General features: G+C 51.0%; 1 protein-coding gene across 1 annotated transcript in view; it reads left to right on the top strand.

The window, feature by feature from the left end:
* The window catches only part of TRPC7 (transient receptor potential cation channel subfamily C member 7), a 140229-nt gene extending 126796 nt beyond the window's left edge, over window positions 1–13433 (top strand). The window contains exons 9-12 of the mRNA XM_035015043.1: window positions 3095–3316; window positions 3984–4064; window positions 10978–11053; window positions 13264–13433. Coding sequence (XP_034870934.1) covers window positions 3095–3316; window positions 3984–4064; window positions 10978–11053; window positions 13264–13433 — 549 coding nt within the window. The remainder of the gene's footprint in view (window positions 1–3094; window positions 3317–3983; window positions 4065–10977; window positions 11054–13263) is intronic.
* The last annotated feature ends 2117 nt before the right edge of the window (window positions 13434–15550 follow it).

Raw genomic sequence — 15550 nt, 5'->3', positions numbered from 1 at the left:
GAGTTACCCCAGCACAGCATTGTGCCCGAGGTGGAGAGAGCCCACTGCAGCCCACACCTCCCCTCAGGGCTCTGAGCTTCTCCTCAGGGGAGAGCACGTGTCCCCTCCCACCTCCCCAGTGATGCATGAGCAAGGGCCCTTAGAAGCCGAACGAGGCCGCTAGACAGTGCCTGGTACCCCCGGTCACGTTGAACTTCAATGAAGTACACATCTGTGAAATCTTCCACGAGAACACTTGTTTATTCAGCCAACAGATCTTGAGCACCTACCCTCCAAATCCACGGACCCGCCTGCCTCTACACCTGCCACGCCCCCGCCTGCCCTCCTGTGGGGGCGGGGGTGGGGGGAGCTTCTCCATCTGAGATGCTCTGCCCATGTGCCCTGGCTCCCTGCCCTCTCGCCTCCTCAGGAGCTGCCACCGCACGTCATCCCTGCTCCACCCCTATCTTCACCCTTCCTGTCAGCATATAAATGAGACTCTGGGTCTTTAAAAAAAAAAAAAAGTAACTAAAAAAATCCTCCCTCGATCCCACTTTCCAACTCTTTCTTTCCTGCTCTTTCCTGCCAACTTTCTCAGAAAAGCTGTTTATACTTCTCACTGCCTCCTCTACTCATTAACTCCCACTCCTCTCCACTCTCACCCCACCCACACTTGACCTGGTAGAGAACTAGTTACCCTGTGGAGCTTAGCTCCCACACCAACCATCAGGCAGCCTCCTCAGCCCCGCAGGCCAGGTCAGGAGCTCTACACCCAGGGGGCCTGTAGCCCTTAGCACAACTCCAGGTGAAAGCCTGGGTGATGAGCAGTTCACCATATTCATGTCATGGGCCAGACTGTGTGCTCCACAAGGGCACGGACGGTCAACCCCAGTGCCTACCTAGCCCAGGCCAGCCACATAGTAGGTACTCGATACATGTTTGCTGAATGACTACAGGTTGAACTCTAGGCACTGTGTTAAGTTATGGAGATGAAAATAATACTTACTGAGGGCCTACTAATGTCTGACATTAAATGAACTCATTTCATTCTCATAATATGACCTATGAGGTAGGCCTTCTTGTCGCCATTTTACAGATGAAGAAACTGAGGCCCAGAGCAGCTAAGCCACCTGCCATGGCTACACGGCTAGGGAGGAAGAGAGGCAGGACAGGAACCGAGGCAGGCTCCAGAGCCCATGCTGTCACGACTACACCACCCTTCCTCTCAGGTCACAGTGTCCCTGTCACACGTCCCTGTTGAGCAGCAGAGGATGGGTGCAAGTCCTGCCCTCACAAAGCTTCCAGGCTAAATGACTCCAATACGATATCCCATAGACCAGGCCAGGTGCTCCTCAGCAAAAGCAAACAAAACGGCCAAGCCTGCGGGGAATAGCCTTGTATCACACAGTACCTCCCAGCAGCCTCAACTCGGCCCCTGGAAATGTAGCTAGTGTCTGTGAGGACTGGAACCCACCCCCTGATGGAGCACATACCTCAGTGCCAATCTCAGGGCTACATGAAGGAGGCAGCATCTTCTCCATGTCCCGATTGGCAGGCCCCAAGCCCTTGCTGAAGTCATGCAGCTAGGAAGGGGTTGCGAGCCCAGGTCTGTCTGACTCCAAATCCCATGCCTCTTCGCTGCTCCCAAACCGCCCCACTAGGACAGAAGCCTAAAGAGCCTGCCAATTAAAAAAAAACAAACAAACACACCTGCTACCTGTTAGGGGGCCTACTCAGCAGCCTGGCACTGACACCACGCAGACGTAAGAGATGTGGGGTTTAAATCTAGCACCACTACGAGGGAAGAGAGCATGGCTGGACTAGCTCATGCTAACTACAGTCAGGTCTGTTTCTCTTAAACGACACGTGCACAATCTCTTTACATCCTCTGTGGCAGCACTCTGACCCATCAGAAATATGCTTTCTAATTAGAAATACGCAGTGATACAATACAATCTGGGAGCTGCTCACCACATGCATCTGTTAAGTACGTGAAATGTGACGGGTCCAAATCGAAATGTGCTGTAAGTATAAAAAATACACACCGATTTCAAAGACTCAATAGGAAAAAAAAACGTGACTTATCTCATTAAGAATTTTTATAGGGGCACCTGGGTGGCTCAGTTGGTTAAGCAACTGCCTTCGGCTCAGGTCATGATCCTGGAGTCCCGGGATCGAGTCCCGCATTGGGCTGCCTGCTCGGCAGGGAGTCTGCTTCTCCCTCTCCCACTCCCCCTGCTTGTGTTCCCTCTCTCGCTGTGTCTTTCTCTGTCAAATAAATAAATAAAATCTTTAAAAAAAAAAGAATTTTTATAATGACACGCTGAAATGATAACATTTTGGATCTCCTGGATTAAATAAAAGATATCACTGGGATTAATTTCACCTGTTCTGTGGGGCACCTGGCTGGCTCAGTCAGGAGGGTGAGAGACTCTTGATCTCAGGGTTGTGAGTTTGAGCCTCACGTTGGGTGGAGACATTACTTAAAATAAATAAATAAACAACACTTTAAAATAATGTAATCTTTGATGAATCACTACATTCTAGACCTGAAACCAATTTTACCCTATATGTTAGCTAACTAGAATTTAAATAAAAATTTGAAAAGAAAAGAAAAATGAGCCTGTTCCATTTTCCTTTTTATCCTGTGGCTACTAGGAAATTTAAATTTACTTCTGTGGTTCACGTTTGTGGCTCACGTGATATTTCTACTGGGCAGCAATGCTCTGGAACGTGAATACCCCGATGCCGTGGTGGTTTGTGAATCCCCAGAGCCCTCGGGGGCTGACAGGATTAAGTGGCAGTGAGAAAAGTTCTCTGGTTTGTGGCAAGTGGAGAAATGTTTGTGAAAATACCCAGCGGGGAGTCAGGGAGGAGGAACAGGCTGAGGTTTTCAACAACGAATCCTGAGGAGTTAGGTAGAGATCTTAGGGATGACTAATTTCATGCGGTTTTAGCACAAGCGAACTCCCCATGCTGGGCCTTCGTAAAGAGGGAGAACATCCAGAGACCCTCAGTCAGTCCTGTTTAGAAGTCTGCCGTCAGAAGATGTAGCCTGCATCCCGCGCTGTTCAATTGTGGCCTTTGATGGTGCGCTGTTTCCCTTGCCCCACAGGAGGATGCAGATGTGGAGTGGAAATTTGCCCGAGCCAAGCTCTGGCTGTCTTACTTTGATGAAGGAAGAACTCTTCCTGCTCCTTTCAATCTAGTGCCAAGTCCTAAGTCATTTTATTATCTCATAATGAGAATCAAGATGTGCCTCATAAAACTCTGCAAATCCAAGGCCAAAAGCTGTGAAAATGACCTTGAAATGGGCATGCTGAATTCCAAATTCAGGGTAGGTGGCATGGGGTTTATGCGGCAAGAGAAGGCGAGGGATGGGGAGGGGGAGGGGGACCGGGCGTGCTCGATTCAGACGGTGCCGCTGATACGAGGGAAGTCAGTGAGGGGGCCCCCGCTTTTCAGAATCTGCGGGCACATCGGCAAAGCTGCAGCCCCAGCAGAGGCTGCCTGTGGTAAGTGCCCTTCTCCCCACAGTTCCTTGCAGAGGTGGCCTGCAGGCTGTGGGCTGAGCCATGCCCCCACCGAGGCAACCGCTTAGTGGCCCCCAAAGAGGAATGGTTCTTCCCAGAAGCTTTCTGGAGAATGATCTCCGGGAAGAAAGTTTCCCTGCCCATTACCTCCTCCTCCTGAAGATTCTCAAGGTTTAGTAGCATATGAAAATCTCTCAGGAGTCCTGGAAGAAAGACACCCCCTACTAACTTTAACTCAGTGCTTCCCAAAGTTGACCAAACTATATTCTATAACCTGTAGTCATCCTACAGAACTAAGATCCCAAGAACAGTGTTCTAAGAAGGCTAGCAGCAGTGGGTATATATCAGCTTCATGAGGGTCCTCTTTTTAGGGACAGTCCCATATATGGGTGCTGTTCATAGATGGCTGTCATATGTTATATGAATGTGTGTGTGTGTGTAGTATTTATTATGGTTTTGTTTCCCCCCCAGAAGACTCGCTACCAGGCTGGCATGAGGAATTCTGAAAACCTGACAGCAAATAACAGTTTCAGCAAGCCCACCCGATACCAGGTAACCACACCTTTCCCAGGTATGGGCAGAAGTGGACACTACCCAGACATGGATTTAGTAACAGGGCTGCGTCAGCCCCCCAGCACCCAGCTTCATTTCTTCCTTCATCCAACAAATACGCACTGAGTGACGATGTAGCAGGCACTGCACTACTCACTGGGGATGGAGACGGGTCCCTGTCATAGGGGTACCTCCAGGCCAGTGAGGGACAGAGACAAAGTACAAGTAACACACAAGTAAGTACATAACCTCAAATTGATAAAAGGAGAAAGAAGAAAACAACAGGGTGCAAAAATGGGGAGTAAGAGAGAGCCCCTGCTTAGGTGTGGTTATCAGGGGAGGCATCTTTAAGGACAGGACAGTTAGTTAAGACCTCAAAGAAGGAGGCAGCCCTGTGGGGCCTCCCAGGCTTGGGAAAGGCATCCACAAAAGCCAGAGGGGAGAACCTGGGCAGGTCCAAAGCAGCTGGAGCTCAGCGGGCACGGGACAGTCATCCAGGTGCAAGGGAGTGAGATTTGGACTGGGGTGTGAGTAGGGGGATGGAGAAAAGCAGCCAGATTCAGTATACATTCTGGACACACAGGCAATGAGACACGATGCTTCTCTGCAGGGACAGGGTACCCAGCACGACTCGGTGGACATGGGTGTCCCCGCGGAGCACCTGACCTAAGACCGCCAGCTTGCCAAAGTCTGTTCTTGTACATAAACCTTAGAAGACTTTTTATGCTTACAGCCCTTGGTGCTGCTTTTGGAAATTAATGCTCCTGCTCTGTATCTATCTGAATCAGCCCATGAGCCAGTGACAAATGGCAACTATGGGTTATTGATTATAAAAGCACAGGCCATTCATTTCCTGCCTTCCCCTTCTCAATGATCAGCAGTTCTATCCATGCTGATCAGTTCTTTTTTTTTTTTAAAGATTTTATTTATTTGAGAGACAGACAGATAGTGAGTGAGAGCACGAGCAGAGAGGAGAGGGAGAAGCAGGCTTCCCGAAGAGCAGGGAGCCCGATGCGGGGCTGGATCCCAGGACCCTGGGATCGTGACCTGAGCCGAAGGCAGACCCTTAACGACTGAGCCACCCAGGCGCCCCTATGCTGATCAGTTCTTATCAGAGGTAAACCTGAAGCCACCCTGAGCATGCGGGGGGTGGAGGTACGGTGCCCCTGGTGCCACCATCCCAGAGGGAGCAATGAGACTTAGCATCTCCCAGACGCAGGTCTCTAACTGTATCTCCACCCATATTTCAGAAGCCAGCTATGCAGGTAGGAGGATTTAAGTGCGCAATTAAGAAACATTTCATCCCTCAAAGCACTTAGAGTTTGATGAGACGACACAGGCTAAAAACTGGAAACGGGCAAATCTTGTATTTAATTGTGTGCAGAACTGGGCCCGACCAGTTTGATCTGCTTTGAGTTATGTTACAGCACAAATCCTTCGGTCAGTGGAAGGATTTTTATTTCTCAGCTTGTCAGAGAAAAATATAGATTATCTGTGTCACAAAAGAGATAGAAAGCCCTCAGGGGTTAGGGTCAAATCTCTGATGGGTTTCGAGAAGAATCAGCTGCCGAGATAAAGGAAGACTGATGATGTAGTGAATGTCCTCTACCCAGAATGAATCCTTTAGGGGCAAGACTGTTTTCAAAAGCAGCCTGGAGGTGATTCTGTTTCTGTCTTCCCTCATCACTGGCTGAGTCCCTGTGGCCATCAACATCCCCAAAAGCTTCCTGCTGTGATGACAGAGATTGGGTGGTACTGGGCTTCAGGCTGCTAATGACCTTGGGCAGCCTGCTCACCCTGTATTTTGTGAATCCACCAAGAAAAGCCTCCAAATATTTATTCAAACAGTTGTCACAGAAAAGAAGAAAGGAAACCCCGGGGCCAGTAAGCATCAGAGGGAAAGGGTTGAGAGGGAGCAAAGAACTGGAGAGCCCTTTGCATTTGCCCATGTGCCCTGTGCTTAGCCCTGCAAGGTGAAGTCTGCGCACCTTCCTGAGCCATCACCTGCTCAGACAGCAGTAAAGCAATAGACGGCAGGAAGGACAGTGGGGTGCAGGCTAGACACTAGCCCAGATGTAATCTCACCCAAGGCCAGTGAGAGAGGCAGTAGCTTTAACCCCATTAAACAGAAGAGAAAACTGAGGCTCAGGGGTGAAGGCCCACAGCTGGTTGAACTATCTATCTGACTCACAAGGGTACCCCTCTTTTACTACATCACACTTCCTAGGCACCCAAGCCTTGCTGAGAACCTGTCCTGCCTGCCTGAGAACTGTCTGAGCCTGTGGAGCATGAGGGGAGGGGGCAAGGTATAGGAGGAGCTTCTGGAATGAAGGACTGGGGCAAGGGTCTGGCAAATCCTCTTCTGTTTTCTTGGGCCCACTGGTGGCCTTCCAAGTTGCACTACTTTCTTCCCAAAGCACCTTCCAAATGTGCAGAAATCAGAAGGAGCCTGGCACACTTCCTCTTTCTTAGGCTCCTGGCTGCACCCAGAGCCGTCACCTCCCCGAGGACATGTGGCAGAACCACAGGCCCTCACACTGTCAGGGCTCTGAGAAATTCTGTAGCATTCCCAGTAAGACAAAAGCCCCGTCGTTCATGGAGTTTTTAAGCTCGTTGCCTCTGTGTCTCTTCAGTAGATCAGACTTAGTGCTTGAGATGTTTATTTGAAGCTTGTCAATCCTTCGACTTCTGAGGGTTCTCTGGTGTAAGGGAAGGCCATTCCCTCAGACCAGAGGCTCTCTGTGCTTTGCTTTAACTTAGGCTTCCAGGGGTCTGAAGGCTATTTTTCACAAAACCGGTCCTTTACTTTTGTAATGTTGTTTTTTTGTTTTATTTTGTTTTTCCAATCTGGGCTCATATGAAACCAAACAATGAAACAAAACCAAGATACTGGTGAGGGGGTCAGAGTACGCCTCCCGTCAGAACCACTCTGTGACCTCTTCCAAAATCCAGGGTGCCTATCTGCTGGGGCGCGTGCAGACTCATCTACTCCCACTCTGAGAGCTGCATTTCCTTCTCTAGCAAAGCAAACCAGCCGCATCCCAAATGCACCACAGAGTCCAGGCATGGTCGGTTCTTCACATGAGCCCCAGTGTTTGTGGTGCAATCCTTTCCCCAAACCCAGTGGGGAGTCCTCCTTTTCATGCTCTAGGTGGCCTTTTCTGTAGAGACCAAAGCAAACAGAATAGACAACTCGCCAATGCTGATTCCTTCTATTTCTGGTGTCTGATAAACCCTAGTTTAACAAATGGCATGTCTGGGATCCATTCTGTCCCCTTTCTTCCAAGTGTCCCTCGATTTCTGTTTTCCTGGGTGGCAACACTGTTTCCCTCTAGATTCTTTGTTGACCATCTTCAGCGTCCCATCTGTGTCCTCTTTGTTTACATCTTGAGCTACTCTGGCTGCACAGAGAGATGCCTCTCTTCCATAGAAAGTCTTTCTATGTCCTCCCAGCACCAGCAGCAGCCCTGGGAATGTGAGCGGGGAGAATTGTGAGGCTCCTTCCCTGGATCTCAGTGTCATGACCATTCAGATCCCTTGTGCCTCTCATCCTCATTCCCTTCCAGTGTTAGTTCTTTGGCCTGAGTTATGTCACCAGCTACACTCATCTCCAGCACCTGCTAAGGGCAGGAGGACAAGGTCGGAGGAATCAACACCAATGGGGACACATTCACTTGGGGACAGTTTATTAGCTTCTTGAAGTGAAAGAACTCTATGAAAGATAGCAAGGAGACATCTCAAACCCATCACAAAGGACCATTCTTTTACCCCAAACACAGTGAAGGAGGGGAGACTTTTGGTGTCCATCTTTTCTGAAAACAGATATCCCCTCTAGCATCTGTGTGAAAGAGAACTTTGGGTAGTTCTAACCACTTCCACATTTCTGGGGACAAGACTGGCATCTTCCCTGACATACCCCAGGTTGTCTAACACGTATGCACTACAGGGGGAACCCAGCGCCCATCGGGACACAAAGTCTCTAAGCAGATGCTAGGCGGTCACACTGCTCTCCTTTAAGGCATCTGTCACTCCTGGGAGTGAAGTGGCGGTGGGAGGAAGAGTAAAGGGTCCCTGCTTGTCTGCAGTGCTCATGAGATTCTGCTTCCATATTAAGCCTCAGTAATCCTGACACATGATGAGGGGCTTAATTTCAGACGTTTGTTTCTCTCCCCTGGGAGCCACAGATGTGCAAGCCTTAGCTCAGATGAGGCATGCCAGCCCTCGAGAAGGGTCCATGAGCGCTCATGAAGATGACATGCCGGTGACCCTCTTCCCCAAGGGTAACAGTTTTTTTTTTTTTTACTGAAATATCCCAAGGGGTAACAACTGAACAAAGCCATCCATCCTCCGAAATCTAACTGAGGCTTCCTCCTGCAGAGAAAACCTTTTTATTTATTTTTTTTTAAGATTTTATTCATTTATTTGAGAGAGAGAATGAGAGAGAGAGAGCATGAGAGGGGGGAGGGTCAGAGGGAGAAGCAGACTCCCTGTCGAGCAGAGAGCCCGATGCGGGACTCGATCCCGGGACTCCAGGATCATGACCTGAGCCGAAGGCAGTCGCCCAACCAACTGAGCCACCCAGGCGCCCTAGAAAACCTTTTTAAAGGACAAGTAGGTAGCTGCGGTTTCCTGCATCTCATCCCGTAAAGCATCTTGCACATAACCTTTTCCTGAAGGTTGGAAGAAGCCCCAGCTTTGGTTTCCGTTTTGATTACATCTCAGATCTGCCACTTCCAGGCTGTGTGACCTTGAAGTCACCTCGCTCTATGAGCGTTGGTGTCCTCATCTATGAATGGAGACAACTTTCCCAAGCTCACCAGGTTTCTGGGAGGATTCAGTGAGGTTCTTCTGTCAAGGAGGCTAAAGGGACTCCTGGTCTGCTGGAAATACTCAATATGTGTGTTTCTTTGTTTCTTTTTCACCCTTTCTCCCCTCCTCGCAGAGGCCCATCCACACTGAAGGGGGCTTGTGAGTGGGGTCTCACCTATTCAAAACAAATGGAGTTTGGGGGGACACTGTGTATTAATAATAAACACACAGGGGAATCTTTTTTTTTTCTTTTTATATATTTTTTTTCCGGGTTGGTTTTGATCTGATAAATGCACGCATCCCCTCTGCGAGGGGGGCACAGGGGAATCTTTTAAAATAACGGGTTGAATTGTGTTGCACTACCAACAAAGGGAGAGACCGTGATCACTGCCACACCTGTAGAAGGTCTCGACTCAGCACCATCGCGGAAAATTGAACTCTCCACTTTCCACCTCGCGCTTATACTTTTACCCCACACATATAAAGGCTCTTCAACTGATGAATCCAGAAACTAAGGAACCCTTAATTCTTGAGGTTTTCCTTAAAACGGCAGCAAGCTTTAACTAGATCCCCTTGACTGGCTTCAGCCTGAAAATTTGCAGAATACTTCTGAATTCTATATTCAGGAAGAATTTCACATACCTGGGTGTCTGGGTTTTGGGGTTTTGTGCTTTTTTCCCTGAGAACTGGCTCGGAACAACGTTGGTTTTGTGTGGGTTTTGCAGTTCAAAGTGAAAAGAGCATTACTGAGTCCCGTGAAAGGCATCTATCCATACAACTTGGGTAACCTGCCTTAGGGACTAGGGAGAATGTCAAGAAGAAATCTAGCAGTCAGTTTAGCCACTAACATGGCAAGACCCAGGCCTCTCTGACAGAGGGCAGCACGAAGACAACTTGCTCACTCATGGTTCGGCCGAAATAAGATCACAACTCAAAGCACAGAGCCGAGGAGACCAGCAGCCCGAGGGCTGAGGGGGGCAGCAGTGGCCTAGAGGTGACGCAGGGCTCACCCCAGACAGCCTTTGCCAGGTTCCATTAGAGTCCTGGAGTCACACAGCCTGGAGACACCAGGCTGAGGTCTTCGCCATCAAAGGCACTGAGAGAACCTGCAGCTGATGACAAGAATGTGCTAAATCCAGCCATCCACTCCCCTTGGCTTACAAAAAGCTTTTCCTGAGCCCACATAGTTGAAGAGAACTCAGTAACCTGCCTGACCACACACGGCACGGCCAGGGACAGAATTCAGGTCCCTCCCGTCTAGAAAATGCTGCCTCGGTCCCCTGAGTCCCCGGCTGTGAGCAGGTGACAGGAAGGGATGAGCAAGGAGCAGGGAATCCCTCCCTCTCTGCCAGTTGCTCAGCCCTTGCAAGATTCAGAAGTCTCAGCTATCCGAGTATTGCTAAATCCTGTGACTGCCCAGGAATCCACCAACGACCAGCTGGCAAAACCCAAAGTTCACCTCCTGCCGTCTTTCTCACACTTGGCTCTATTCTTGGTGTCTCTGAAGTGTTTACTCCTACCTCCTCATTTGCTTAAAGAACCCATATCTGCGTAATACACGGAAGCTACAGGCCAACCCCTTCCCCTCCAGCACAACCCACAGGCCGGCGTCAGGCATGCGGGCTCTCAGGGGAGTGGGGTGCTGGCAAAACCTCCCGAGGCCCGGCTCTATCTGTTTCCACCCCTGGCAGGAATTTTCCAAGGTACAGTGGACTTGTCCAGCCTGGTCCTGACGTGGTGCTAAGCCCCGAGGAGAGGACATGACTGGCTAAGGTCACAAAGAAGGTCAGGGTAGAGTCGGGCATAGGACCTCCCAGTAGCACTAAGTGATGCTCTGTCACTCTCCCTGGCTTGGCCTCCCACCCTTGAGTGTCCTGCTTTCACGTCCCCGGGGCAGGGTCATCCTAGGCAAGAGGTTAAACAGACACAGGCCCACGTTCCCCCAACAGGCGAGGCACCCTGAGAAGAGAGGCACCGAGCATGGGGGCTCTCCCAGCCGCTGACTGGGCTCTCTGTGGGGGAGAAGGGGGCATACATATACCATGCGGGCTGCTTCTGTCCTTGGCCAGGCTTGTCTGACCCCTTCCTTGTGCTCCCATTTCAGAAAATCATGAAGCGGCTCATAAAAAGATACGTCCTGAAGGCCCAGGTGGATAGAGAAAGTGACGAAGTCAACGAAGGTAAGTGATGGGTTCTTTTCCTGCAGGTCGGCAGTAGGGCAAGGTCTCACCCAGCTAAAATCGAGGTGATGTGGACAGGACTGCGTTCCTGTCTGGAGGCCCCGGGGGCGCTCGTTTTCCTTGCTGGCTCAGGTGTGGGCAGAAAGAGGTGCCATGTGGCTGTGGGGTGATGGCCTCTGTCCCCTCGCTGGCTGTAGGCTGGGGCTACCACCACCACCCCCCTCCGGCTGCCTACAGCTGCCTCATCCCAGAACCAGGCCCCCAGCCCCGAGCCTTCCTCCAGCGGCCACATTCCTTCCTGTTCTGTCCTCATGTCTCTCTGACCCCCTCATGCCTTCCTCTTCTGCTTGTAAAGACTCACGATTAGACTGGATAACCCAAAATCATCTCCCTATTCAAAGCTGGCTGATGAGCAACCTTAATTCCATTTGTGACCCTCGTTCCCTATTGCCATGTAAAGTGACCATACTCAGATGGGACACCAGGGATTAGGACCTGGTCATCTCTTTGGGGGCAGGGGCTGGTAATAATCCTGCCTAGTGCAGCGATGGTTGCCTTGATTCCCCATCACGTCCCATGGGTGCAGGACAGCCTGGAATTCCTCATCCCAAGGGTGCACATACAGAGAGCCGTAAGCAGACGGGACACCTCTTTCAGATCCTGCCACCACCCTGTCTCACTTCCAGGCCCTGAGAACCTGACAGCCCACAGTGTTTCTCGGAGTATTCCCCCAGCTCAGAATTACGTGTTAAAAACGCCCATCCCGGACCGCACCCAGGCCTAAGGAATCGGCATCTGCGGGGTGGCCTGGCGGGCTGTGCATTTTGGTAAAAGCCCCAGGTCATTCTGATGCACACTGAAGTTTGCAGGCTACATGATTTTCACTGCTTGGGTGATTTTCCAGTCCATAAGCAGTTACTCTTAAGTGAAAAGCAAATTACCTTACACCAGGTCATTAATCTTCATGAGACACACAGGACAAATATTTGCTACCTCGAAACAGCCTCCTCTATGAATGAAGGCACTCAGTGTCCCCCTCGCTCGGGCCACGGGCCTACTGGAAGAGCCCCGTCCCTTAGTGACCCTCTGTTTCCTTCTGGAGCCTCCAGCAGGCAGCCTGAAGATCCCCAGTGGCCAGACTCACTCCTGGGCTGACGCTGCCCAGGGGCTGAGCAGCAGCTGTTCAGACACCCCTGAGGCTGGGTCTGGGACGCACCACCAGGTGGCCTGCCAGCCACCCCGAGCAGTGCGTCCTTGCGATCGACAGGAACATAACTGATTACCGACGGCGGGGTTGCCAGGTTTCATGCCACTAGAATTATACCATGCAACTGGGGCTCAGGAAAGCACCCCATGAAAAGGAAACAGGGAATGTATGCGTTTGTCAAAATTGGCCAACCTCTACCTTTAAGATCTCTGTATTTTCTGTCCCCAACACATATGGAGAAAAGAGGAATAACGTGCTCCCGGGCACCGGACTCCCATTTGAGGCAAGTCCAATATCTATAATATCAGAAAAGAATGTTTTTGAGTCCTCTTTGTAGTTCATTAAAAGATTTGCCCAGCCCAGGCCCAGGTGGATTTCGACCGACGTGGTTCACTGTGGAAGCCAGGGCAAGTCCCGCCCCCCCCGCCCCCCGCGCCCCCCAGTGGCCCCTTGCTATGGAAGGAGGCGGCAGCTTCGGCAACAGAACACGGTGTGCGTGGTCGGGGCAGACCCTGCTCCTGCCAGGCTACCGCGTGCATGGTGCGGAGCCCGTCCCTTCCCGCTTGGGAGCTTCTCCTCTGCAGATGACAACCACAGAACACAACAGGGAGCATCATGAGAATGATTGTTCCAGGTAATGACGGTGTTGCTCGGAGTCTTGAAATCTGCCTTTAATGGCTCCGAGGCCAATATTCTAACATGGTCTGAAACAGGCGCTGGGAAGGCACAGCCCTGCTCCTGACTCCCCCTTCCATCTGAAACCCTTCACAAAGAGCTTGACCAGGAAGGGGAAGAGGAGGGTTTTAAATGGACAGATGTGTTGTTCAGTGGCAGGAGCTGGGTGGGACTTAGGTCAAAACACCACTCGTGTGCCCTCACCTCTACCCTTCGTGGGCCGGCCCAGCACCCTGACGCTGTGCTGGAAAGATGCGCGCCCCAAACATATGTGGAATGAGCCCCTTCTGCCAGCTCACGCTCACCAAAAGCTCATCTGTCCTTGCAGGTGAACTGAAGGAAATCAAGCAAGATATCTCCAGCCTGCGCTATGAGCTTCTGGAAGAGAAATCTCAAGCTACCGGGGAGCTGGCAGACCTGATCCAACAGCTCAGCGAGAAATTTGGAAAGAACTTAAACAAAGACCACCTGAGGGTAAACAAGGGCAAAGACATTTAGCAGCCCCCCTCGGCATCTGTGACTTCTACCAGCATTCCCAGGCCAGGATGGATTTCCTAGCCACCAGGCCTGGCAGGGAAGGGTCCTGGGCCCACTCCTCTAGGACACTAAGGGGACCCACTGGCTCCATCCTGAGCAGACGTGCGTGCACCGTCGTGGCCTGCCTTGACCCAGAACTGTTGTGAATCTAGGCTGTTGGGTAAGAAAGGCCAGCACAGGAGGAGGGGAGGAGATGCCCCTCTGACACGTGTGAGACCTTTGGTCCAGTCACAGGGACACACGTGAGGAAGAGGCCTTCTTGGATGCACACACGTGCCCTCCCACTGCACACGGACCGCATCCATCTCTGTCTGTGTCCCAGGAAGACAAACCACCTCATCCCATGCACCCCTCCTCACTCCCTCCCCACCACCCACCCATATCCAAACAGAACCGGGAGGTGACCTGTGATCTATTCTTAAGTGCCAGATGAGAACACAGATAGCCTAATAGCAAAATAGTTCTATTTGTTTATAAAAAAAAAATTAAAAATGCTAAATCAAAAATTGTACTGTAGGTAGCACTGTTTAGAGAACAACAACAAAATCCAAATGATGTATTTTTACCTTTATTATGATTATCTTGTATTTACTATTTTTACCTAAAATGGGAAGAAATAAAATTACCTCATAATAGCCTGGGGAGCCTCCGTCAATGTGCTGCCCTCCTGCTGTCCTGTGGCCTGTCTGGAGGTGGCCTCAGAAGCCCAGGGGCCCGGCACTTCTCTGGAAGGAGATTGGGGCAGGTGTGAGCGGGGGGAGGTACCAACCACGCCACCCACCCACCCCCCCCAACCCCAGCCGCGATCGTGTAGCCAGGACCCCTACCTTCCAGACCTATGGAGCCCAACCTCACCAAGGTCAGGAAGGAGGTCCAGAAAAAGGTGAGGGAAGCAAAACATCTCTTCCCACCCACCTCTCGCCCGCTCTCCCTGTGTGGGAGGGGAAGGGGTGCCCGTGAACCCCTCCCCCCACACACATCTTTCTCAAGGAGCAACCTGCGTGTGAGTGGGGAGAATGGCCACCAGAGGGAGCCCCAGTCCCAAACAACACCTATTCAGAGCAGGTTGGAGAGGATGCCATTGGATTCAGGGAGAGGCCCCGGGGCCCCAAGGGGACACTTACTAGTAACACTAGCCAGACATACTGAGCGAGCACTTGCTGGGTGCGAGGTACGGTGCTGAAATCTCTGCCCGGATCCGTCCACTGAATCCTCAAGGCAACCCTGGGAAGAGAAAGAGGCTCAGGGTCACAAATTCAGATGCCCTGCAGACACACTGGGAGGGCAAAATGTGTGTGTGCATGTGTGTGTGTATGTCTTGTACATGTATGTGTATGAGGGGGCTTGTGTTTCACGAGGCACACTGCATCTTCAGAGATCAAACATTTTTCACTTAACACTGCTCTAAGAAAAGAGCAGATGAGATGGGGTAATAAATCGTGAAGTTGGTACTGGCATGGAGGAAGGGGGGAGAGCCATGACACACAGAGCAGCTGAGCCCTACCAAAGTGGCCCACAGACACAGCCCAGCCAACTGTTGCCATAAAGAATACAGGCCCAGCTTTGCCAAATCTTCCCAATTTTGTGGGGGGTAGCCCATATTTGTTGAGTCCCTGGCAGCCAAGAAATGGGGCTTTGCACCTGGGCTGTCCTGGCACCACCGTCCAGAGCTCCAACAAGAGGGAAACAGAGGTGCCCGATGGGTGCTTGGGGCATACCGTATGCTCACAGTCTGGGGGTTTTTCACCTGGGGTCCTTGTGAGGGGTCGTAGATGAATTTCAAAACACCTGCAAATCCTCAAGTGTCCATCAGATCGTGTGCTTGTCTTTGTGATGGTATGTTGTTCTGGCTTATCCCAAATACTCACCCATGGACCCCTGAAGCCTGCAGATGATGACAGAATTCATTCCGCAGATATTTACCAAATCCCTTGCCAAGTGCTGAGGATGACACACATCAGCATCCAGGGGGGCTCCTTTTTAAGCCTGGACTCTGAATAAGAAAGCTGATGTGCTTTGTAGGAAAAGCAACTGATTTATCCAGGGGACAAATTACCAGCACTTCTGGAAGATTTCCT

Source organism: Mirounga leonina, unplaced genomic scaffold (genome assembly GCF_011800145.1).
Source record: "Mirounga leonina isolate KUSES-001 unplaced genomic scaffold, KU_Mleo_1.0 Mir_168, whole genome shotgun sequence".
In the NCBI taxonomy this organism is placed as follows: Eukaryota; Metazoa; Chordata; class Mammalia; order Carnivora; family Phocidae; genus Mirounga; species Mirounga leonina.
The sequence above is the reverse complement of the archived record's forward strand: the minus strand, read 5'-3'. Positions and strand labels throughout refer to the sequence as shown.